Source organism: Bubalus kerabau, chromosome 23 (assembly GCF_029407905.1).
Source record: "Bubalus kerabau isolate K-KA32 ecotype Philippines breed swamp buffalo chromosome 23, PCC_UOA_SB_1v2, whole genome shotgun sequence".
Classification (NCBI taxonomy): Eukaryota; Metazoa; Chordata; class Mammalia; order Artiodactyla; family Bovidae; genus Bubalus; species Bubalus kerabau.
Window position 1 is genome coordinate 37506449 of NC_073646.1, and position 23128 is coordinate 37529576.

The following is a 23128-nucleotide window of genomic DNA, read 5'->3' on the forward strand; positions in this document are numbered from 1 at the left end:
TGTACGTCTGCCTTTGTACTGACAGAATGAAGCTGAACAAAAAAAGACAACTTCAGAAAAAGCCAGCCTGTGGGGCAAGGCGCCTCCTTAGCCCCGCTTGCAGCGGGGCTGCACAGACGCCCCCAGCCCCAGGTCCTCCGCCTGGCCCTCCACGCCGCTAGGGATGGAGGAATGCCCGGAATGCCTTTCTGGGCAGCAGCTAGCCTAGGATTCCAGACCCTAAATCTTCTGGGAGCAGCCGGAGAACCGGAAGGACAAGTTTATTAGCACCTCCCCGTTTGGTTCCACCAGCAGCGCCTGCAGCTGCGGTAGCACCATACTCCCGCGCGCCTCGCAAACCTACGCGCGCCTCGAAGCCTCTCTAGGCTTCCCGGGGGACTTCCGCATCGCTCTTGTTGGTCCCGTCGCAGCCCGTCGTCTTGTCACTTCCTACGGGCTGTTTTCGCGCGGAAACCCGGCGGTTCGCACGCTCCGGAGCCAGCGGAAAGGGCCGCAGCGCTCCCGCAACCCCGCGCCCCCGCTGGATCGCGAACCGCAGAGGAGTTCGGCGGCCCCGGGTCCGAAGGCCACCGCCCGCCGCCCGCAGGCGACTCATCCGGAACAGAGGGGCGGCATGGAGGCCGAGGACTTCCAGGAGGAGCTGACCTGCGCCATCTGCCTGGACTATTTCGAGGACCCGGTGTCCATCGAGTGCGGCCACAACTTCTGCCGCGGCTGCCTGTGCCGCACGTGGGCGCCGGGCGGCAATCCCGTCCGCTGCCCCGAGTGTCGGCGGCCGTCGGCGCCCGCCTCGATGAGGCCCAACTGGGCCCTGGCCCGGCTGACCGAGAGGATGCGGCGCCGGCGCCTGGGCCCCGTGCCCGCGGGCCTGTGCGGCCGCCACTGGGAGCCGCTGCGGCTTTTCTGCGAGGATGATCAGCGGCTCGTGTGCTTGGTGTGCAGAGAGTCGCAGGAGCACCAGGCCCACACTATGTCCCCAGCCGACGAGGCCTGCAAGAGCTACCGGGTGAGCCGGCCGTTTACGGGGCTGGGCTGCCGCTATATGCCCTGGGAACCTTTATGTTATGCAGTGTATGTACTGCAGGCATAAACCTACCCTCACCCCCACCCCTGACAGGCTCAAAAAAGTGAAGAGACTCACAGATCAGAGCTGGAGTTTAAAACTGGAATTGGGAGGGCTGTGGAGGCTCAGTCATCACAGCAGAACTTTCCAGGGACTGGCCTCCTGGCAGCTCGGTCATCCTGAGGGGTTATACACTGGTGCTGTCCAATAGAAACAAAAGGAACCAGGCACATCTGTTATTCAAAGTTTTTCTAGTGTTGAAATGAAACAGGTGATGCTAATTTTAATAACTCATTTATCCAAAATATCCAACATCGATATGAAAATTATCAATGAGATATTTTAATTTTTTCATGATGGGCCTTTGAATCTGTGTGTGCTTTACATTTACACACATCAGTTTGGGCTCTCCATATATCAGGAACTCACATGGCTAACGGATACTGTATTGGACAGTACAGGTTTGTGCCTACAGATGTCATCAACAGCTGATGATTTGGGAAAAGCCTGGCTTGGAGGGATAAGCCTAGATTTTGTTACTAGCTTCATCAGTTGGGAAAATCACTTAATGTTTGAATTGGGAGATTCTCTGTTCTACCTATCTTATGGGTTAAGAAGCTTCAGTTAAATAAATCAGTTAATCATACTCTGTTCCAGCCACACTGGCCTTCCTGCTTTTGTTTCAAGCCTGTTCTCTCTCTCTACCCATACCTTCTGTCCTTTAGATCCTTTTAGATTTTAGCTTGAAGACCTTCCTTGATCATCCTTTCCAGACTAGCCCCACCCCCTTCCATTACTGAAGGTGTCACTCCACTGGTCTCCATCTGAATTGGTATCTAGTAAGTACTCGTTGAAAACATGAATGTAATGATACAAGTTAAAGTGTATTGTAAACTGTCAAATGCTGTTCATTTTTATCAGCTGACTATAAACAGGAAACATGCAAAGTTAGACTGCTACTGCTGCTGCTAAGTCGCTTCAGTCGTCCGACTCTGTGCGACCCCATAGACGGCAGCCCACCAGGCTCCCCTGTCCCTGGGATTCTCCAGGCAAGAACAGTGCCAGTGAGTGGGTTGCCATTTCCTTCTCCAGTGCATGAAAGTGAAAAGTGAAAGTGAAGTCGCTCAGTCGTGCCCGACCCTCAGTGACCCCATGGATTGCAGCCCACCAGGCTCCTCCGTCCATGGGATTTTCCAGGCATGAGTACTGGAGTGGGGTGCCATTGCCTTCTCCAAAGTTAGACTAGAAAGTATATATTCATTTCTTTATTCAGTAGCCTTTATTGGTGCTTCCTGTATGCTAGGCATTGTTCTAGACTCGACATAAATAGGTGAGGAAGACGTAGGTCTTGTTTTGTAGGGGATGTAAGCATATAGACCGGTAATTTCAGTGTATGTGAGTTATCAACACACAGAAGGTCTGAGATTAGAGGCATCAGACAGGAGTGAGGATCACCTTTACAGAGGAGTGAAACATAAGCCCGCTCTTGATGGATGAGGTTGCTCTTTGCCTTGGGAGGGTGGCACATGGGAGGGAGGTTGGTGGGAGTTGAAGCTGAAGAAAGAGACAGGGTCTGTGTTGTGGAGGATCTTGTTCACTACACTGAAAAGTCTGAGTTTTCTCTTCCAGCAAATTGGGATCATCAAAGGACTTTAAGGCAAGGGAAGCCATGATTGGCTCTCAGCTCTTTTGTTTTACCAAGTTCATTGTGACATCCACGGGGGATGAATGCAGAAGAGCAGTTAGGCTGTTGTTGCACCATTTGAAGCAGGAGGCTGTAGGGCCTGAATCAGTGCAGGACAGGGGTCCTGGAGAAGAGGCGGGCGTGGGTTAACTGAGTAACACTGTAACTAATTGTAATGATGGGTCGGGAAGAGAGAGGAGTCTAGGACTGCGTATCTGGTGCTCACTGGGGACACGGTGAGAGTGAAGTAACTGTGACGTGAAGTCCAGGGAGGAGGGACAGGAGGCAGGGGGCATAGGAGACTAGAAACACAGCATTTTAGAATTATCAGTCTATCCTGTTTTTTTTCCCCTTAGATTATTTTGTTTTAGATTCTCTCTCTATATATTAGATTATATATTTATAAGCTTTCGCTTAAAAAATTTTATTTATTGTTGTTTAATTGGCTGTGCCAGGTCTTAGCTCTGGCACATGGGATCCTTGATCTTGGTTGTGGCATGTTCGATCTAGTTCCCTGACCAGGGATTGAACCCGGGCCCCCTGCATTGTGAGCACAGAGTCTTAGCCCCTGGACCACCAGGGAAATCCCCAGGATTGGTCCTTTTCTGCACCCTCTTCTGTGTAATCACTGCTCTGTTTACCCACCTCCATCCCCACCCCAGCTGGTGCTCGTGGTAAAGAACCTGCCTGCCAATGCAGGAGATGGAAGAGATACGAGCTGGATCCCTGGGTGGAGAAGAGCCCCTGGAGGAGAGCATGACAACACACTCCAGTATTCTTGCCTGGAGTATCCCATGAACAGAGGAGCCTGTGGGCTACAGTCAGTAGGGTCTCAAAGAGTCAGACACGACTGCAGTGACTTAACACATACACATCCCCACCCCGAGTTAACGTGAAAAACATTGGACTGCTCTCGGGTAAAGCTACCCTGTTTCCACCATCCCATTCTCAGCACGTGCACTGTGTCATAAATGTTTGGCATTCCCTAAGTCTGTGGAAAATACCCCCATCTGTGCCCACACCTGTGCTCTGCAAACAGTGTGCTGGACGCTTTCTCTTAGGATCTGAGCCCCTGAGCACCGCGTCCAGGAAACCTGCTTTGATGAATTCCTAGCCCACTCTGCTTGCTCTCTTGGGCCACACCAGTGGCTCAGGATACACATTAGAGCCACCTGGAAGCACTTTTAAGACATTCTGATATACAGACAGGATAGAGGACCATGGGCCTACATCATAGTGCCTTCACAGAGGGAAGTATTCAGAGCAGAAGTTGCCTTTAATGGAGTCATTGATGGTGGGAGAGAACGAGAGAACACACAGAGAGAAATAACTTCATAAACTTCAGGGAGCAAAGTGTTTTTTTGGGAAGGGCTTCCAAGCCCAGCACCTCTTTACTTCAAGCCAATATTTAGTCTGTTGACTCTGGGAACTAATCCCTTTGTTGCTATTAACTCATTTAAGAAATATTTGTTGAACCACCCGTTTTGTGTCAGATGCTGTCCTATAGTGCCAGACCCAGAAAAGGAGTACAGTGATGAAAAGACCATGGAGCTTACTATAGTCTGGCTGGGGTGGGGGTAGGAGGTAAACAGTAGACAAAGAAATAACCACAGATGATAATATGTGCTATGAAAGAAATAGTGTGCCACGCCAGAGAAGGGACGAGGGCTCTAAGAAGGGCGCAGGCAGTCTTCTCTGAAGAGATGACATTTCAGCTGAGGCTTGATGGAACTATCAGAGGAACTGTGGGGAGAACATCCCAGGCAGTGGACAGCAAATTCAGACCCTGAGGCTGGGAAGAGCGGGACATCCCCATGACACTGAAAGAAGAGCGGTGCTCCCGAAGCATGATCAGCAAGGGGAAAAGTAGCGCGAGATGAGTTGGGAGATGCAGGCAAGAGTGGCGTTCTGTCGGACCGCGGGGTGGCTGAATTTCCTCAGTGATGAGGGAAGCCAGTGGAGAAGCTCAGCAGGGGACTGACGTGACGTGACTGGTCTTAGAAGATGATTCTGGCTGCTCTGAGGACATTGGCTGACAGATGAACACGATTGGAAATAGGGAGACCGGTCATGAGGCTGTTGTATTGATAGCTGTCCGGACAAGAGGTGGTTTGAACAAGGAGGTGGCTGGGGGTGGCAAATAGGCAGATGGGCAGATTTGACATGTATTTTGGAGGTAAGACCTACTTGCTTGGATTGGATGCAGAGGTTACAATGATTGAAATTCACAAAACCTCAGAGCTGGCATGGTGTTTAAGAAAAGAACATCTATCGTGGTTGCCTTCATCTTCTAGGTAAGGAAGCTGTAGCCCAGGAAATGTGTGAGACTGACTTAACCACGGATCTATAGCTAGTTGGCGAAGCTCTAGACTGAAACTCAGATCTGATTTGAAGTTTCGTGTCGTTTAAACTACATGATCACAAGTCAGAAAATGTCTTCATTCTATAAATGGATGTTCTTTTGTTGTAGTTCTGTATAAACACAAAAGTCTGAAGTTAAATGAAGAAAAAGTGATTTTTTTGAACTTGTGGGTCTACCCAGCTTTGAAATGCTCGGTGTTGCCCTCCCGCCACCTTGTGGCAATTTCTGTTACTGCAGGGAAGAAGTTTTCTAATCTCCCCAAAGGGTTTACCCAGGGGACCTCTTTAGCTGCCAGGATACAGAAATGCATAGGTAGAGTCTTGGGTAAGGGGGCAGCATAATCCATGCATACTGGAATCGCTAAGGGCTTTTAAAAATGGAAAAGTTCTATTTCAAATATATTTTCTTAGCAAACAAAAGTGAAAACTTGAAAAAAATTTCTTAGTCACATTCAGAGGAGCTGTTTATCTCATTAGAGGCTTCACACGCACGTGAGATTTGACCCTGATGTGTGCCGTCTCTAACCTGTCTGCCTCTGCCTCTAAGGTTCTGCCTGACACTCTGCAGCTTTACTCTGTTAATTCTAATTGGCTCGATTTTTTAATAGCTGATTTGGGTGTTTTAAATTACAAAAGGATATATGCTTCTTGTAGAAATCCAAACAAAACAAGTTTATTAAATTTCTAGTTCTCCCTCTGACTCCCTCCACCATTCTTATTCCCTAGAAATAAGCAATGTTAATAATACCTAGTTATATATCTTTCCAGATTATTTTCTATTCAGTTATAAACATACACAGTTACACAGACACATGTATATTTGTTCTTTTCAAAACAGAATTATAGTGAGAGCTGAAATTGATGTAGAGTATCAGTGTATCATAATTTAATAATTCCCCACTGATGGATAATGAAGAATGCTGCAATAAACATTCCTATATATATAATTTTTACTAGTGTTTTATTGGATATTATTATTAGAAATAGGATTATTGCATATTTTAAATACTGTTAAATCTTGCCAGTTGCCCTTCAAAAAGGTGGGAACTTTAAAAAAATTTTTTATTTATTTATTTTAATTGTAGGATAATTAGTTTACTAGATGGGAGCTTTTTGTTCTCCTACCACTATGGTGCCAGAGGTCTTCTCCCTTGCCGGTACTGGGTATTTATTAATTTTTGTCTACTTAATGAGCAAACTTTATGTAGTGTTTTGATGACCTGAGAGCAGACTAGTTCTCGTGCATGAACTTGTGGTCATCTTCAGCATCTTCTCAGTCTCATGTTTGGCCGAGGTGACTTTTAGCTCTTGAACAAGGAAGATGCTGGAAGAGATGATTTCCTACTTAGGCGTGTTTCTTCTGCTGGCAGGAAAAACTTCTGAAGACTCAGTCTAGTCTGACAGCCAAGATGAAGAAAGTCATACATTTTCAGGACATGGAAGTGAAGAATGCTGCAGAGTGGAAGGTAATAGCAGAAGGAGCTGGGTATTTCTTGCCCTTTGTCCTTTCAGCCTGAGGCTGCTCAAGGGCTTTGGCTGGGAAGAGCTCACAGGGTCTTATCAGTTGTCAGGCTGACAGAAAAGGAAGAATTGATCTCTACCCTGGCTTTGGAGCACACGCGTTCCACACCCTTCATCCTCAGACCTCAAAGGTGGTGCCCCTTTCCTTCCTGCAGTCCTCCTGGGTTGGCTTCTGAGGTAGCTGTTGATTTGGGTCTATGGCCTTGTGGAAAGCAAATGAACTTTCCCCCGGAGCTGTTGTCCGGTTGGGAGGCATGATGTGGGTACGCACCTGTATGTCTGAGATTTACCACAACTCAACACTAGGTGTTCTGAGGGCTAAATTAAATAATAGGTGTGAAAGTTTAAAAACTATACGAACAAGGCATGACGATCAGTAGTAGAAACTCAGATACTACAAAGAACGAGTTAATACTATAGACTAGTAGAAAGATATCAAGCAGGCATAGAGAAAGGAGTAGAGGAAATTTGTAGGGGGTGAGCAGGAGCTTTTCTGGAGGACGTGATTTGAATGAAAGGATCGTGGACTATTGGGGAGTCCCATGCAGGGAATTTAGGAGGAAGGACCAGGCAGAGAGAGGACTGAGCCAGTGTCTTGTGGCTGCAGGAGAAGATGAAGAATCAGCGAATGAGAGTCATCGCGGAGTTTGCAAAGCTGCACGTCCTCCTGAATGAAGAAGAGCAATTGTTTCTTCAGGGACTGAGGCAGGAAGAAGAAGAGACAAAGAAGAAGCAAAGTGAGAACATATCTAGGCTCAATCAAATGATCACTTCTTTGAAGAAGCTCATCCTAGAGGTGAAGGAGAAGAGCCAGAGCTCCACCCTGGAGCTGCTCCAGGTGAGACCAGCAGGGAAGGGCATAGTCTCTGTCTTTACTGAATTGTTAACATCACTAACTCATCTCCCTCTTGTCTTTAGAGCTGAGTGTCCTTCCTGGTGAGTGGGTTTAGTAGCAGACATGTTTTTTCTCTTTTGCTAATTGTGTTACTATTTTTATTATATAATTAAAGAGTCAAAGATTTACTTTCCAAGGGAAATTAATGTGAAGTTTAGGTTTGATGAGCTCAGGTAATATGAGATACTTAAATTCCAAGAACTGTCTAGAACGTTTACAACTTGCTTGAGCAGTAAAGTTCCAATTCCATATTCAAACATATATTACAGCAGAATCTTTGAAATAACACATTTTTTTTGTGTATGAATTCTTTCATTGAGTATGATGATTTTGAGGTTCATTTATGTTGGAGCATCGTATCATATTTGCATTCCCTTTTTATTCCTGAACAGTATTCCACTGCAGAATATACCGCGTTTTGTATACCTGTTCACCAGTTGATGGACATAACCCAAATGTTACTATAAAGGGTTCTACCTTAATATTTGTCTGCCATTCTTCGTGTGGACATAGGTTTTCATCTCTCTTGGTTAACTAGTAGGAGCAGAATTGCTAGGCTATATGGTATATCCCTTGGGCTGCAAGGAGATCCAACCAGTCCATTCTGAAGGAGATCAGCCCTGGGATTTCTTTGGAAGGAATGATGCTAAAGCTGAAACTCCAGTACTTTGGCCACCTCATGCGAAGAGCTGACTCATTGGAAAAGACTGATGCTGGGAGGGATTGGGGGCAGGAGGAGAAGGGGACGACAGAGGATGAGATGGCTGGATGGCATCACTGACTCGATGGACGTGAGTCTGAGTGAACTCCGGGAGTTGGTGATGGACAGGGAGGCCTGGCGTGCTGCGATTCATGGGGTCGCAAAGAGTCGGACACGACTGAGCGACTGAACTGAACTGAACTGATGGTATATTTATATTTAAGTTTTTAAGAAACTGCCTTTTTCCAAAGTGGCTGAACCATTTTATATTCCCACCATATCCTCACTAACATTTGTCTGTGATTGAAAGAGTGTAGATGGAGAAGTAGACGGAGAGCACCATTTTATATTCCCACCACATCCTCACTAACACTTGTCTGTGATTGAAAGAGTGTAGATGGAGAAGTAGACGGAGAGCCAGGAGACAGCTCATGTCATAGTGCCAAAGGAGGAAGAGGAGGGTTTCAAGGAAAGGATGGGTCAACATTGTTAAATAGGGCAGAGGGCTCACACGAAAAAAAGACTGCCCTGTGTTAACCCTGTTGGGCTTGGCAGCGGGAGATCATGTGTGATGCTCACAAAAGCAACTGACAGAAAAATAGCTGCTCACCAAGTTGAGTAACAGATCTCACGGTGAGGGTACATAACTTCTTTTTTTCTTCTCTTCACAGAATCCAGCAGAGGTGTTGACCAGGTATGAGCTCTTTCCTGCTTATGGGCGGTTGAGTAGATTGTAAAGATACAGGCCAAGCAGAGCGGAAAGGAGGCCTGGGCCCCACGGATCAGTCTGGGCACTGATGTGAGGGGGCCGAGTGGGAGGAATCCTGCTTGCTTGCACCAGGAGGAATGGGAGAGTAGTCTGAACTCTGGGCTTGGAACCTTCGGTGGGAGTGGAGGGTCTTGGCCATCCTGTTTGTCTCCTAAGAACAACAGCCTTCTGTGCTTTTCCTAGGTGTGAGAATCAGGATGTGAACTATTCCCTTGAAGACCTAACAGTGAAGACTGTGTGCCGACTACCAATGATGAAGGAAATGCTGAAGCGATTCCAAGGTGAGCAGAATTTCAGGGAGTTGGAGCTCAGAGAATGAACAACGAGAGGAGTCTGAAAAGGAAGGAGAAAGCAGAGCATGTAGCCAACAGGAGGGTCAAGAAAATGGTAAATAACTACTTAGGGATAAATGGGTATATGCTTCACTGAAGAACCATCCGTTTAAAGGTAAAGGATGTTAGGATGTTAAAGGTACTAGTTACACAAAAAGAAAAGGACCTATTCTTTCTAAGAACACATGAGCAAGTTGGAGAGACAGACACATCACTTAGTGCAGTACCGTGGGGCCCAATGTTTACCAGTGGTATGAGTGAAATATCACAGAAGTGCAGGCGACAGCCTCTCTGTTGGGGCAAGGTGAGGAGGTTTTCACAGCACAGGTGTCAGTTGTTTGGGACTTTGAAGGATAAGTAGGAGTTTGCCAAGTGGAAAATGAGAGGCGGCTTCCAAGCAGAGGTGGCAGCATGAGCTGAGATGTGGAGAAGATAGAGGGGAGGGTGTCTGATACGACTCAGCGTAAGGTGCGGACGGGGAAAGGCAGGAATAAGGTTGAGAAGATGAGTGTAAGGACGACTGGAGGTAAACGGACTGGATCTCCAGAGAAGTACCAAGGCCTGACATGACATGAGCTGCATTCTCAAGAGCACATCCCTGATCAGGAGCCATGTTGTAGATGTCCACTTCCAGATAAAGTGAAGTGACAGGGGACTGGACTTAACTCTTGAGATGTAGTTGACCAAAGACACCCAAAATAGGCAATACATGAAACAACAGTTTTTAAAACACTGAACATCAGGCAGTGAAGGACAATGATACAAGGGAATGTGAACTGAATGAGCGGAGTCCTACGATGGCCCCAGCCGCCAGCCTTGAGGGTTTCCAGGCCACCTCAGGGAAGGTAACACGGGGGGATCCAGGTGGACTGCCTCAGTTGAGGAGTGCTGAGAGTCAGAACAAAGCAGTGGGAGTTTACAGAGTGCTGGAGAGGAGAGAGCTGGACAGGGAGAACCCTGATGGTTTACAGAGACGTCCTGTGAACATTCAGCAGAGGACTGATCAGCACGTGCTTGTGAAGAGCTACCTGAGGTTAAGGAAATTTTCAAATTGGTTAGAAGGAACAGTTCCTGGTGCTCGCACAGGGCCAGGAGCAACGTCTGTTCCTACCAGCCCCTGGAAAGCTCTTAATTCATGGGGCACTGGGTAGAGTACTCAGGAAAATCTTGCCTCATCAGTGGGGATAATTAACCCTCCACTGAGCACTACTCTGGACCCACTTTACATGTCAGGAAAGCAAGACCCGAAAGGATGAAATTATTTCCAAGTAACTGCATCCCAGGACAAAACTCAAGAAGATGGATAGGTATTTTAAAAATGAGTCCCCAACAATGTACAGTCACAATGTCTGGCATCCCATCAGAAATTACCAGGCAGGCAAAAAGGTAGAAAACATGATGTGGTGAGAATAATCAATTGAAATTGACTCAAGATTGACCAAGATGGTAGCATAAACATAGAAGGACATTAATGCAGTTATTGCAGCTATTTTGTAAAGATGCATATTGTGGACATGGGAGATATTCTGGAGATGAAAACTATGAGATGAAGAATAAGCTGGTTGGGGCTAATAGGTGATTGGACACGAACTTGAAAAGATGGAGCAGTGGAAACTATGCAAAATGAAACAGAGGAAAAAAACGTAAAAAAAATGAAAGCCAGCTCAGTGAGCTGTGGGTCACCTTCATGCAGCCTTATGTCTGGTAACGGATCCCTCAGGCAGAGCAGAAGGATGGGGGTGAGACAGAAAAACAGCTGGAGAAACAGTGACTCAACTTTCCAAATTGGATGAAAACTGTAAGCACACACGTCTAAGAAATTCAGCAAGTTCTAAATGAGACACATGATGAAAACCACACCAAAACCAGTGATACAGATGAAATTTTAGATGCTACAACTAGAAAAGGACACGTTACATACTGTGGAACAAAGATAAAGATGACATCCCAGTGCCCATTGGAAGCAGTGCTAGTGAGCAAGAACTTTAAAAGACTGAAAGAAAAAGACTCTTTACCTAGAATTTTATTCCTGGCAAAAATAGACTTCAGAAACAAAGGTGAGATAAAGATGTTTGCAGATATCCAAAAACTGAAGGAGTTTATCAGACCAGCACTGTAAGAAATGTTAGCGGAAGTCCTTCAAGCAGAAGGAAAATGATGCTGGATAGAAGTCAGATCTATACAAAAGAATAAAAGATCTTCCAAAATGGTAATGTAAAGAAATATCTATTTTTGTCATTATTTAAGTCTCATTAAAGGTGATAGGGATGGCTAATGCCTGTGGTAATTTGGGGTATAAGGTACTCAGATATTTGGTCAAACATTGTTTTGGGTATTGCTGTTAGTGTTTTTAGATGAGGTTAACATATACTGGAATCAAGATTGCCAGGAGAAATATCAATAACCTCCGATATGCAGATGATACCACCCTTATGGCAGAAAGTGAAGAGGAACTAAAAAGCCTCTTGATGAAAGTGAAAGAGGAGAGTGAAAAAGTTGGCTTAAAGCTCAACATTCAGAAAACGAAGATCATGGCATCCGGTCCCATCACTTCATGGGAAATAGATGGGGAAACAGTGGAAACAGTGTCAGACTTTATTTTGGGGGGCTCCAAAATCACTGCAGATGGTGACTGCAGCCATGAAATTAAAAGACGCTTACTCCTTGGAAGGAAAGTTATGACCAACCTAGATAGCATATTCAAAGCAGAGACATTACTTTGCCAACAAAGGTCTGTCTAGTCAAGGCTATGGTTTTTCCAGTGGTCATGTATGGATGTGAGAGTTGGACTGTGAAGAAGCTGAGCGCCAAAGAATTGATGCTTTTGAACTGTGGTGTTGGAGAAGACTCTTGAGAGTCCCTTGGACTGCAAGGAGATCCAACCAGTCCATTCTGAAGGAGATCAGCCCTGGGATTTCTTTGGAAGGAATGATGCTGAAGCTGAAACTCCAGTACTTTGGCCACCTCATGCGAAGAGTTGACTCGTTGGAAAAGACTCTGATGCTGGGAGGGATTGAGGGCAGGAGGAGAAGGGGATGACAGAGGATGAGATGGCTGGATGGCATCACTGACTCGATGGATGTGAGTCTGAGTGAACTCCGGGAGCTGGTGATGGACAGGGAGGCCTGGCGTGCTGTGATTCATGGGGTCGCAAAGAGTCGGACACGACTGAGCGACTGAACTGAACTGAACTGAACATATAAATCAGGAAACTTGAGGAAAGCAGATTGCTTTCCATAATGTTGGCAAGCCTAATCTAGTCCGTTAAAGGCCTGAATAGAACAAAAGGGCTGACTTTCCCCCATGAACAAGGGACTTTTACAGCAGACTGCCTTCAGACTCCATCTGCAGCTTTGGTTCTTCCTGCCTTGCAGAAGGAACTGGAACATTAATTTTCCCTGGGTCTTGCTGCTGTTACACACCATGGATTTGGACTTGCCAGTCACCATGATCACATGGGCCAGTTCCTTCTAATCTCTACAAGTACGCACACATCCTATTGGCTCTATTTCTATGGAGAAGCTTGACAAATACAGTGGTTGTTTAAACAAACAGAAAATAATATATTCTTTTATTTTATAACAACAAGAACATGAATGTTGGGAGGGGAGAAATGAAGGTATACTGTTATACATTCTTACATGTGAAGTGGTATAATATCACTTGAAGGTAGGTTGTTAAGTGAAAGGTGTACCTTTGTAAACTTAATGGCAACCCCTAGAAACAAAGTTATAGATAATAAGTCAACAAAGTAGATAAAGTGGAATCATTATTAAAAAAATACTTGGTTAATCAGAAAGAAGGCAAAAAAGAGGAAAGAAGGACAGGTAGAAAATACAGCAAGATGATAGGTACAAACCTAATCATATTAAATATAAATGGTCTGGATATTCTAATTAAAAGGGAGAGACTGATTGGACTGGATAAAAAAATGCAAGACCCCACTAACTATATGCTGCTAGAAACACACATTAAATACAAAGACCCATTCATGTTATGAGAAAAGATACATCATGCTGCTGCTGCTAAGTCACTTCAGTCGTGTCCGACTCTGTGACCCCATAGATGGCAGCCCACCAGGCTCCCTTGTCCCTGGGATTCTCCAGGCAAAAACACTGGAGATACATCATGCTAACATTAGTCAAAAATCTAATGGTTATGTTATTATCAAATAGATTTCAGAGCAAGGAATATTACCAGAGATGAAGAAAGTCATTTCCTAATGATAAATGGGTCAGTTTATCAGGAGGATATAACAGTTCTAAACATTTACACAGTTAACAACAGAGCTTCAAAATATATTAAGCAAAAGCTAATAGAGCTGCAAGGAGAAATAGACACATTCACAATTGCAGTTGGAATTTTCAATACCTTTTAAAAATAAATTTTAGAACAAGTAGGCAGAAAATCATCAAAGACAGACTGAATAAAACTATCAGTCATCTTGACTACCCTGTTATTTATAGAATACTGCCCCAAACAACAGCAGAATACACATTCTTTTTGCGTGTACATGGAACATTTTCCAGGGTAGAACAAGGTGGGCCATAAGACATCAGTATTCAAAGGGCTTCCTTGGGGGTTCAGATGGTAAAGATGCAGGTCTCCCTGCAATGTGGGAGACCTGGGTTCAGTTCCTGGGTTGGGAGGATCCCCTGGAGGAGGGCATGTAACCCACACCAGTGTTCTTGCCTGGAGAATCCCCATTGACAGAGGAGCCTGTGGGCTACAGTATTCAAAAGGATTCAGGCCATGCAAAATATGTTCTTTAACTACAGTGCATTTTGAAATCAGTAAAAACAAAAACAAAAAGCTTTGATAAGTCCCCAAATGTTAGGAAGCTAAATAACACACTTCTCAATAATCCATGAGCTAAAGGTGAATCAAAAGGGAAACTAGGAAGTACTTTGAACTGAATGAAAAGGAATTTGTGGGATACAGCTAAAGTAATACTTAAGGGGAAATTTATAGCACTAACCACATGTAATACAAAGGAATTTCTTAACCAGTGATACCAGTTTCTACCATAAGACATTAGAAAAAGAAGAGCAAATAAAGCCCTAAAGAAACAGAAGGATGGAAACAATTAAAAATCAGAGCAGAAATTATTGCAACAGAATACAGAAAAACAACAGAAAATTAGTGGAACCAAAAGTTGTCTCTTTGAGAATTTAAATTTTATTGAAATGTATTTTAAGCAGAATGACTGGAAGAAAAAAAGACATATTACTAGTATCAAGAATGAGAGAGGCATCATTTCTACAGCTTCTGTAGATGCTAAAAGGATAATAAGGAAATATTATGAGCAACTTCATGCTGATAAATCTGACAGCATGGATGAAATGGACAAAGTCCTTAAAAGACTCGAATGACCAAAGCTGACTCAAGAAAAAAATAGATAACTGGAATAGTTTTATTCAGGTTATAGTTAGAAACCTCCCAAAATGGCTTCACTGGTGATTTCACCAAACATTTAAGAGATATTTATTCTATACAAACTCTTTTTTTTTAAATTTTATTTTTAAACTTTATAATATTGTATTAGTTTTGCCAAATATCGAAATGAATCCGCCACAGGTATACATGTGTTCCCCATCCTGAACCCTCCTCCCTCCTCCCTCCCCATACCATCCCTCTGGGTTGTCCCAGTGCACCAGCCCCAAGCATCCAGTATCGTGCATCGAACCTGGACTGGCGACTAGTTTCATACATGATATTATACATGTTTCAATGCCGTTCTCCCAAATCTCCCCACTCTCCCTCTCCCACAGAGTCCATAAGACTGATCTATATACATCAGTGTCTCTTTTGCTGTCTCGTACACAGGGTTATTGTTACAAACTCTTAACAAAAAATTGAAGAGACTATTCCCAACTTGTTCTATAAGACCTGCATTCAGTTCAGTTCAGTCGCTCAGTTGTGTCCGACTCTTTGCGACCCCATGAATCGCAGCACGCCAGGCCTCCCTGTCCATCACCAACTCCCGGAGTTAACCCAGACTCATGTCCATCGAGTCAGTGATGCCATCCAGCCATCTCATCCTCTGTCGTCCCCTTCTTCTCCTGCCCCCAATCCCTCCCAGCATCAGAGTCTTTTCCAATGAGTCAACTCTTCGCATGAGGTGGCCAAAGTACTGGAGTTTCAGCTTTAGCATCATTCCTTCCAAAGTAATCCCAGGGCTGATCTCCTTCAGAATGGACTGGTTGGATCTCCTTGCAGTCCAAGGGATTCTCAAGAGTCTTCTCCAACACCACAGTTCAAAAGCATCAATTCTTCGGCACTCAGTCTTCTTCACAGTCCAACTCTCACATCCATACATGACCACAGGAAAAACCATAGCCTTGACTAGACAGACCTTTGTTGGCAAAGTAATGTCTCTGCTTTTGAATATGCTATCCAGGTTGGTCATAACTTTCCTTCCAAGGAGCAAGTGTCTTTTAATTTCATGGCTGCAGTCACCATCTGCAGTGATTTTGGAGCCCCCCAAAATAAAGTCTGACACTGTTTCCACTGTTTCCCCATCTATTTCCCATGAAGTGATGGGACCGGATGCCATGATCTTCGTTTTCTGAATGTTGAGCTTTAAGCCAACTTTTTCACTCTCCTCTTTCACTTTCATCAAGAGGCTTTTTAGTTCCTCTTCACTTTCTGCCATAAGGGTGGTGTCATCTGTATATCTGAGGTTATTGATATTTCTCCCAGCAATCTTGATTCCAGCTTGTGCTTCTTCCAGTCCAGCGTTTCTCATGATGTACTCTGCATAGAAGTTAAATAAGCAGGGTGACAATATACAGCCTTGACGTACTCCTTTTCCTATTTGGAACCAGTCATTACCATGATACTAAAATCAAAGACATGACAAGTAAAGCGAACTATAGATCAATGTCCCTCATGACACAGAAGAATTTGAAAGAAAATTTTAGCAAGTTGAATTCAATAATGTATAATACATCACAATCAAATGGGATTTATCGCAGAAAAGCAAGTTTGGTTTAATATTTGCAAATCAGTGTAATTCACCACATTAGCACTTTAAAAAAGATAAATTTGATCACCTCAGTAGATGGAGGAAAAAGAAACCTTTGTCAAAATCTAACATCTATGTCAATTAAGAAAAAACAAAACACAGCTCTCAGCAAACTGAAGAGACATGGAGGGTTTGGGAAGGAAGAGAATTAGGAGGCAGGCCAGGGAGGAAGTTATAGACACATTTGCTGAAGGTCTGAATGCAGACAATGGCGATAGGAGAGGAAGGAAGAACCCGAGGGATCATCTCAGAGGTAGAACTGATAGGACTTGGTGATTCATTAGCCAACGAGGGTCAGAGGGGAAGAAGAATCAAATAAGGTTAAGATTTCCAAGTATGAGCATTTGGGTGACGGTCATGTCCTTAAGCCTTAGAGAGCAGAGAAAACAAGATGTATGCTTGTGAGGGGGGATTAGTCTCAAGAGAAGGGAGGGGGCCTTCGAGGCTCTGAATTTGGTTTGAGTTACCTGCTGGGGGCTTGTGGAGATGCCCAGTGAGCCACGAGAAACAGTAGAGAGAGACCTGGGAGGACACCTGTGTGTTCTGTACAAAGAACCAGCCAGGTGACAGCCTTGGTGCTGGTACTTATTCAGCAAGTTGGTATTTATTATTGTTTCTTCAAATTTTATGCTGATGGTGAAGACTTGGGGCCGTGGAATAATAAGCTCCCATTTTCTAGGCTGTAGTCTTTGAGAGCCGAAGGGAAGTGAAGACTTCAGGTTGCTAATGCAAATTGTGCCTTGCTAGGTCCAGCTGAGGACCAGTTGAGGGGCAGTGAGGTGTCTCGTCCCTAACAGTACTTGATAGGAGGAGAAGGATGGAACTGAAGCCGGGACAGATGGGCATTTCTGGAGCAGGGTTAGTGGTCAGCTCTTCATCGCTGATCTCATCTCTCATTTTCTCTGCAGTGGCTGTAAATCTAGCTGAGGACACCGCTCATTCCAAACTTGTCTTCTCCCAGGAAGGGAGATACGTGAAAAACGGAGCATCAACCAGTTCTTGGCCACTGTTTTTTACAGCATGGAGCTACGCTACCGGATGGCGAAATCCGCAGAGGACCGCAGGCTTTGTGGAGCGATTTCAGCATTTACCCTGCGTTTTGGGGAAAAATGTTTTCACTTCAGGGAAACATTACTGGGAAGTTGAGAACCGAGGCAGCCTGGAGGTGGCTGTGGGGGTGTGTCGGGAGGACATCATGGGGATCCCTGGTGGCGCAACAATGTGCCCCAAGGCGGGAATCTGGGCTGTTGGCTGGAGCTCTGCTGGCTATTGGCCCCTGACAGGCACCTCTGTGAGTCCTACCAAGCGAGAGCCGGCTCTTCAGCGGGTGGGAGTTTTCCTGGATCACGGGGCTGGGGAGGTCTCCTTCTACAACGCCGTGGACGGGGAGCACCTGCACACGCTCCCCTGCTCTTCCAGCTTGCGCCTCCGGCCGTTTTTCTGGTTGAGTCCATTAGCATCTGTAGTCATCCCCCCAGTGACTGCTGGGAAATGAGGTGATTCTCTTCGCCTTGTACCGCAGGCCGGGGATACCCATTGCTTGGCCCTTATCTTTGACTTCATGCGTTTCCATCCTGGGTGGTTCATTCAGATTCCAGCCTCATGTTCTGTTCAGCCCCCTGCATGTCCTGTGTGTAGGCAGATGTGGAAGCCCCTGTGGGGTACCTTTCCGGTAGCCACTTGGAGCACTTTTTCCTCCCTCTCTTCTGCCTCTTCCTAATTGAACTGTTCGGGACGTGCACTCCACGTGCTTCAGGAGAGGCAGGCCCATGGGAGGGAGTCCTGGCCAGCGAGGTCGGGTGGGAAATCCTCCAGGGTGCTTCTGGGGAAAGTTCTTTAGCTTTTAGAAAGAGATGTTTGGGAAGACATAGCTCGTCTTCTGACGTCAGCAGCTGTACTGGAGTGAGAGGAGCATGGTAACCGTGGACTAGGAAGGGGAAACGTGGTCTTTGTTGGCTTCATGAAACAGTTGGAATCTCCCTAATCCCGAGTTGCTTGTTATATGCGATTGTTGCTCCTTATTATGCGAGGCGGTTTTGGTTGCGTTTTGGTCACTTGCCGGCTGACGCGTCCTAACCGCTGCTGCTGTTGCACGGCGCGGACACCCCACAGTGTAGGTTTATCTCACTTTTGTGCCAAAATTTGACAGATTTATAGACTGTCTTCCTGTTCAGTCGTGTGCTTCCCTTTCTTTCCAGTAAGCACCAGTATTGCTCCTTCTGGACTGGAAGGCTGGGGCAGTTTGCCCTGCTCTGCCCGTGCTGTTCCTCTTCACCCGGCCACGCCTCTGCCTTCGAGTGTTCACTGTGCTTTCCCCTTGTCAGATCCGTATACCGTGTGCGCAGGGTTATTAACGTCATCTGGCAAATGCTGGGAAATACTTGTTAAGTATTTGCGCTGGGCTAGCCTCTTCATGTAATGCCCCCATGTGACTTTCACAGCAGAGATGGAAAATTAAAATTATTGCTAATAACCACCACTCCTAACCATTGTAATGTGTTTCTGCCTCGACTTTGAATAGATGTTCTGGCAGTAATTTAACACGGCTTCTTACAAAACGTCCAGCCCCCTCCCTAACCCGTCTCCTCTGCTATGTCCCTGCCCATCCTGGCTTGTCTCTTTTTTCAACCTGAGCAGTCCTCCTCATTCAGTGATCTCTGCTGAGTTCTCCTTAACTCTCTAAGATACTTGCTCTTATGAGTTGATTTCTATCCTCCAAAGAAAAGGATATGTTGAAGTCCTAGCTGTGAGTGTGACCTTATTTGGAAATTAAGATGAGGCCATTAGCATGATGGCCTGAATGGGAAGGAAACCCAAAAGAGAGGGGACATATGTATATATATATAGCTGATTCCCTTTGTTGTCCAGCAGAAACTAACACAACATTGTAAAGCGACTATACTCCAATAAAAATTAATTAAAAAGATGAGGCCGTTAGGGTGGGTCCTAATCCAATATGACTGATATCCTTAGAGGGACCTCGTAAACACAGACGCTCACACGCGAAAATGCCTCATGAGGCCAGAGGGAAGATGGCCGTGGAAGAGGCTGGAGTCATGCTGTCCCAGGCCAGGGAATGCCTAGGGCTGCTAGAAACTGTGAAAGGCAAAGCAGAATCCTCGCCTTGAAGCTTCTGAGGGAGTTGGCCCTGCCGGCACCTTGATCTCAGACTTCTAGCCTCCAGAATTGTAAGACAGTAAACAGTTCTTCGCCAGGGAAACTTAGCTCTGGGAGCGGCAGTGAAGCCCCCCCAGAAGACAGTTTGGCAACCACTATTTATCCTGTGCTTTCTCAAAGTGACTTTTTTTTCTGGCTGTGCTCTCAGCTTGTGGGATCTTAGTTCCCCAACCAGGGATTGAAGCCAGGCCCTTGGCAGTGAGAGAATGGAGTCCTAACCACTGGACTGCCAGGAAACTCCCTGGAGGTGCTGTTGACCATCTCCGATGTTAACCGAGCCTTCCCCCCCCACCCCCCCAGGATCGGCGGGTACACGCACTGGTGCTGTGAGCCGCCCACTCTGTGTGGCCCTGGATAAAGTTCTGCCAAAGTCTTTTCCTCTGGAGGCCAGCCTTTGTTGCAGAAAGCACTGTGCACAGATCTCCTGGAATTTCTACTCCTTCTCCCCTGCCTAAAGCCAGGAGGGGATCGTTCTCAGCTTTTCACTCTGAGAATCTGGTGGGGTTCCTGGAGGCAAAACCCAGGAAAATAGGCAGCTCTCCCAATACTGCAGCTCCCCCAAAGCTTCTTACTTTTAAGCTAGACCACACTTACCCACCAGCAATTTGTCAAAACTGTCATTTAAGTATGCCCACTAGGTTATGGCTCCAGTAGATTTTGGTTCTCTGTTAAGCAGATCTCCGCTTCAAGTCTGTGGATTTGTCTGTCTTTCCAGATTTTGGGGTGCAAGTTTGCCGTGCAACCTCAGTTCTCTAATTGGCCCAAAAAAAGCCAATGATTTTCAGTCTTATCATCTTTTTCACATCACAATGATGTGTTATGATTTCCAAATTCTTTACATGTTGGAGCTGAAACTGGAAGTATTCTTTTATAATATTAAAATAGGTGGCTCGTAGACCACTGTAATGGTTAGTTTTATGTGTCAACTTACCTGAGTTAAGGACACCCAGAGAGCTGGTAAAACATCTCTTGGTGTATCTGTGAGGTGTTTCCAGAAGAGATCAACATTTGAGTCCACAGACTGAAGAAGATTGCAGTCAGCACTGCGGGTAGGCATCGCCCAGTCCGTTGAGACCTGAACAAAAAGTCAGAGGAAGGGCCAATTTATTCTCTGTTTTAAGCTGGGACATTCATCTTCTTTTGCTCTTGGACATCAGTGCTCCTGGTTCCCAGACCTTCAGACTTGGACTGGGACTTACATCATCAGCCCTCTGATTCTTGGGCCTCTGGACCTCAACTGGAGCTTATGCCATCAACTCTCCTGGTTCTCAGGCTTTTGGATGTGGACAGAATTAAACCACCAGCTTTCCTGTTTTTTTTTAGCTCTCAGCAGATTGTGGAACTTTTTGTCCTCCACGAGCACAGGAGTGGCCAATATTAGTTCTGTTTTACTGAAGAACCATGACTAATACGTTCTCATATAGTTGAGTCTTGCTTTTTTTAAAAAACAGTCTGTCAATTCTTAACTGTTCCTTTTTTGTCCACTCACCTTTAAAGTTACTATGTATAGTTGGATTAAAATACACCATTTTGCTAGCTGTTTTCTATTAGTTTCATTTCTTCTATTTCTTTTTTCCCTTTTCTGCCTTCTCTAGTTTTATTATTTAAAAAATAAAGTTGATTTTATCTCACTTAGTTTTTGTACTTCTTTTGAAAACTTTGAGTCATGCCATAGAGTTTACAGTGTACATTTTGAAAAATCTGAATCTACCTTCCAATAGTATTATTTCATGTGAGGTGAAAGATTTGAAAACAGTGTTACCTCGATTCCCAGTCCTTGTTCCATTTCCTCATAGTTTCACTCTTAGGTATGCAATAACCACCCAATACATTGTTACTATTAATGCTTTAAACACTTGCTTTAAACATCTTCCTTTGGTGTGCTGAAAAATGTTAAGGTGGTATGAAATGACCAAAAGGAGTAGAAAAGAGAGACAATGAAGAAATCCAGGTAACTGAAGAATCATACGAAATTTTGGAAAGGTGTTTGTCATGGAATATCCATACTGATGACCTAGAAGGGATCGGTATTCAGGCAACCAATAGGGACTCTCAGGAAAGAGAAAATCGGAGATCCTCTGGAGTATGGATTCTGAGAGTCCAGCCCTTAATTCTTGGGGACCTGGGCTGCTTTCAGGGCTGAAAGAAAGAATGCAGGAGATGGGTGATTCTGAAGTGGGAAAGACTTCCTGAGTCAGAGGGACCATGGTCCTCTGAATAAACCTGTTCTTCCTCACAGTTTTGCCGTTAACTGGTGTCATGGTGTAGACCTACAGAATGCTTGTAGACAGGTCATCTCATTTTTGGTTTCTCATTCAGCATGATGCACACACTTTCAAGTCGTGCTTCTTTATCCATTGTAAAAATCTCTGGCTTTTGGTCTGAGTCTACTTTCAAACAACATGTCACTTTGTGGGTACTGAAAGGCTTTTTAGTCTTCACTCAATGAAAATTGATATTTTTGAATTTGCTTCAATTCCCCGCCCCCCCCCCCCAGGACTTCCCTGGTGGCTCAGTGGTTAAGACTCTGTGCTCCCAATGCAGGGGGCATGGGTTCAGTCCCTGGCTGGGAAACTAAGATCCTACATGCTGTGCAGTGCAGCCAAAAATAAAAATTAAAAACAAGTTTTTCCTTTCTGTTTTTTTTTTCTTTATTACTATTTTCCTGCCTTCTTTTGGCTTAATAAAATATTTTAAAATTATACTTTATTTCAGTTATTGGATCTTTACAGAGCTATACCTAGTTTAAAAGTAATTTTAAATTTGATACTTTGGTGAACTACTTTTCAATACAGTGGAGAAAATTATAAGCCTTTTCAATAAGTGGTTTTTAGAAAACTGGATATACACATAAAAAAGAAGAAATCAAGTCCTTATCATAGACCACACACAAAAGTCAACTAAAAATGGCTTAAGTAGTTAAATGTAAGACCCCAAAGAAAAATCCTAGAAGAATAGAGAAAAAGCTTGAAATTGGCTTTGGCAATGACTTCTTGAATATGACCCCAAAAGCACAGGCAACAAGAGCAAAAATAAGATTATATCAAACTAAAAAACTTCTGCACAGCAAAGGAATTAATCAACAAAATGAAAAGGCAACCTCCAGAGTGAGAGAAAATGTTTTTGAACCATAATCTGATAAAGGATTAATAACCAAAATATATAAGAAATTCCTACAACTCAAAAACAAGATTAAATAAATGACCTTATTAAGGATCGGCAAAAGATCTGAAGAGACATTTTTCCAAAGAATATTTTTAAACCACAATCTGATAAAGGATTGTGCTCAGTCACTCAGTCATGTCCAATTCTTTGTGACCCCATAGACTGTAGCCCACCAGGTAATATCAAAATATATAAGGAATCCCTACAACTCAATATCCAAAATTAAATGATCTTGTTAAGGATGGGCAAAAGATCTGAAGAGACATTTTTCTGAAGAAGACATTTTCCCAAAAACCATTTACAAGAAAAGATGCTCAACATGAACAATCATCAGGGAAATGCACATCAAAACCACAAAACTCACACTTGTTTGGATGGCTATTATCAAGAGAATAAAAGATTATGGCACACAGAGGTTCCTCAAAAAAGTAGAA

General features: G+C 44.6%; 1 protein-coding gene and 1 non-coding gene across 2 annotated transcripts; one reads left to right on the forward strand and one right to left on the reverse strand.

The window, feature by feature from the left end:
- Positions 1–91: 91 nt before the first annotated feature.
- On the forward strand, positions 92–18812 carry TRIM4 (tripartite motif containing 4). The gene is made up of 6 exons (XM_055561999.1): positions 92–1006; positions 6479–6574; positions 7237–7467; positions 8896–8918; positions 9177–9274; positions 17261–18812. Exons 1-6 carry the CDS (start codon positions 614–616, stop codon positions 17845–17847), a joined length of 1428 nt encoding a protein of 475 aa, XP_055417974.1. The 5' UTR covers positions 92–613; the 3' UTR covers positions 17848–18812.
- TRNAV-CAC (transfer RNA valine (anticodon CAC)) lies at positions 3258–3330 on the reverse strand. The gene has a single exon. It is a non-coding gene; the product is annotated as a tRNA-Val (tRNA).
- Positions 18813–23128: the final 4316 nt, after the last annotated feature.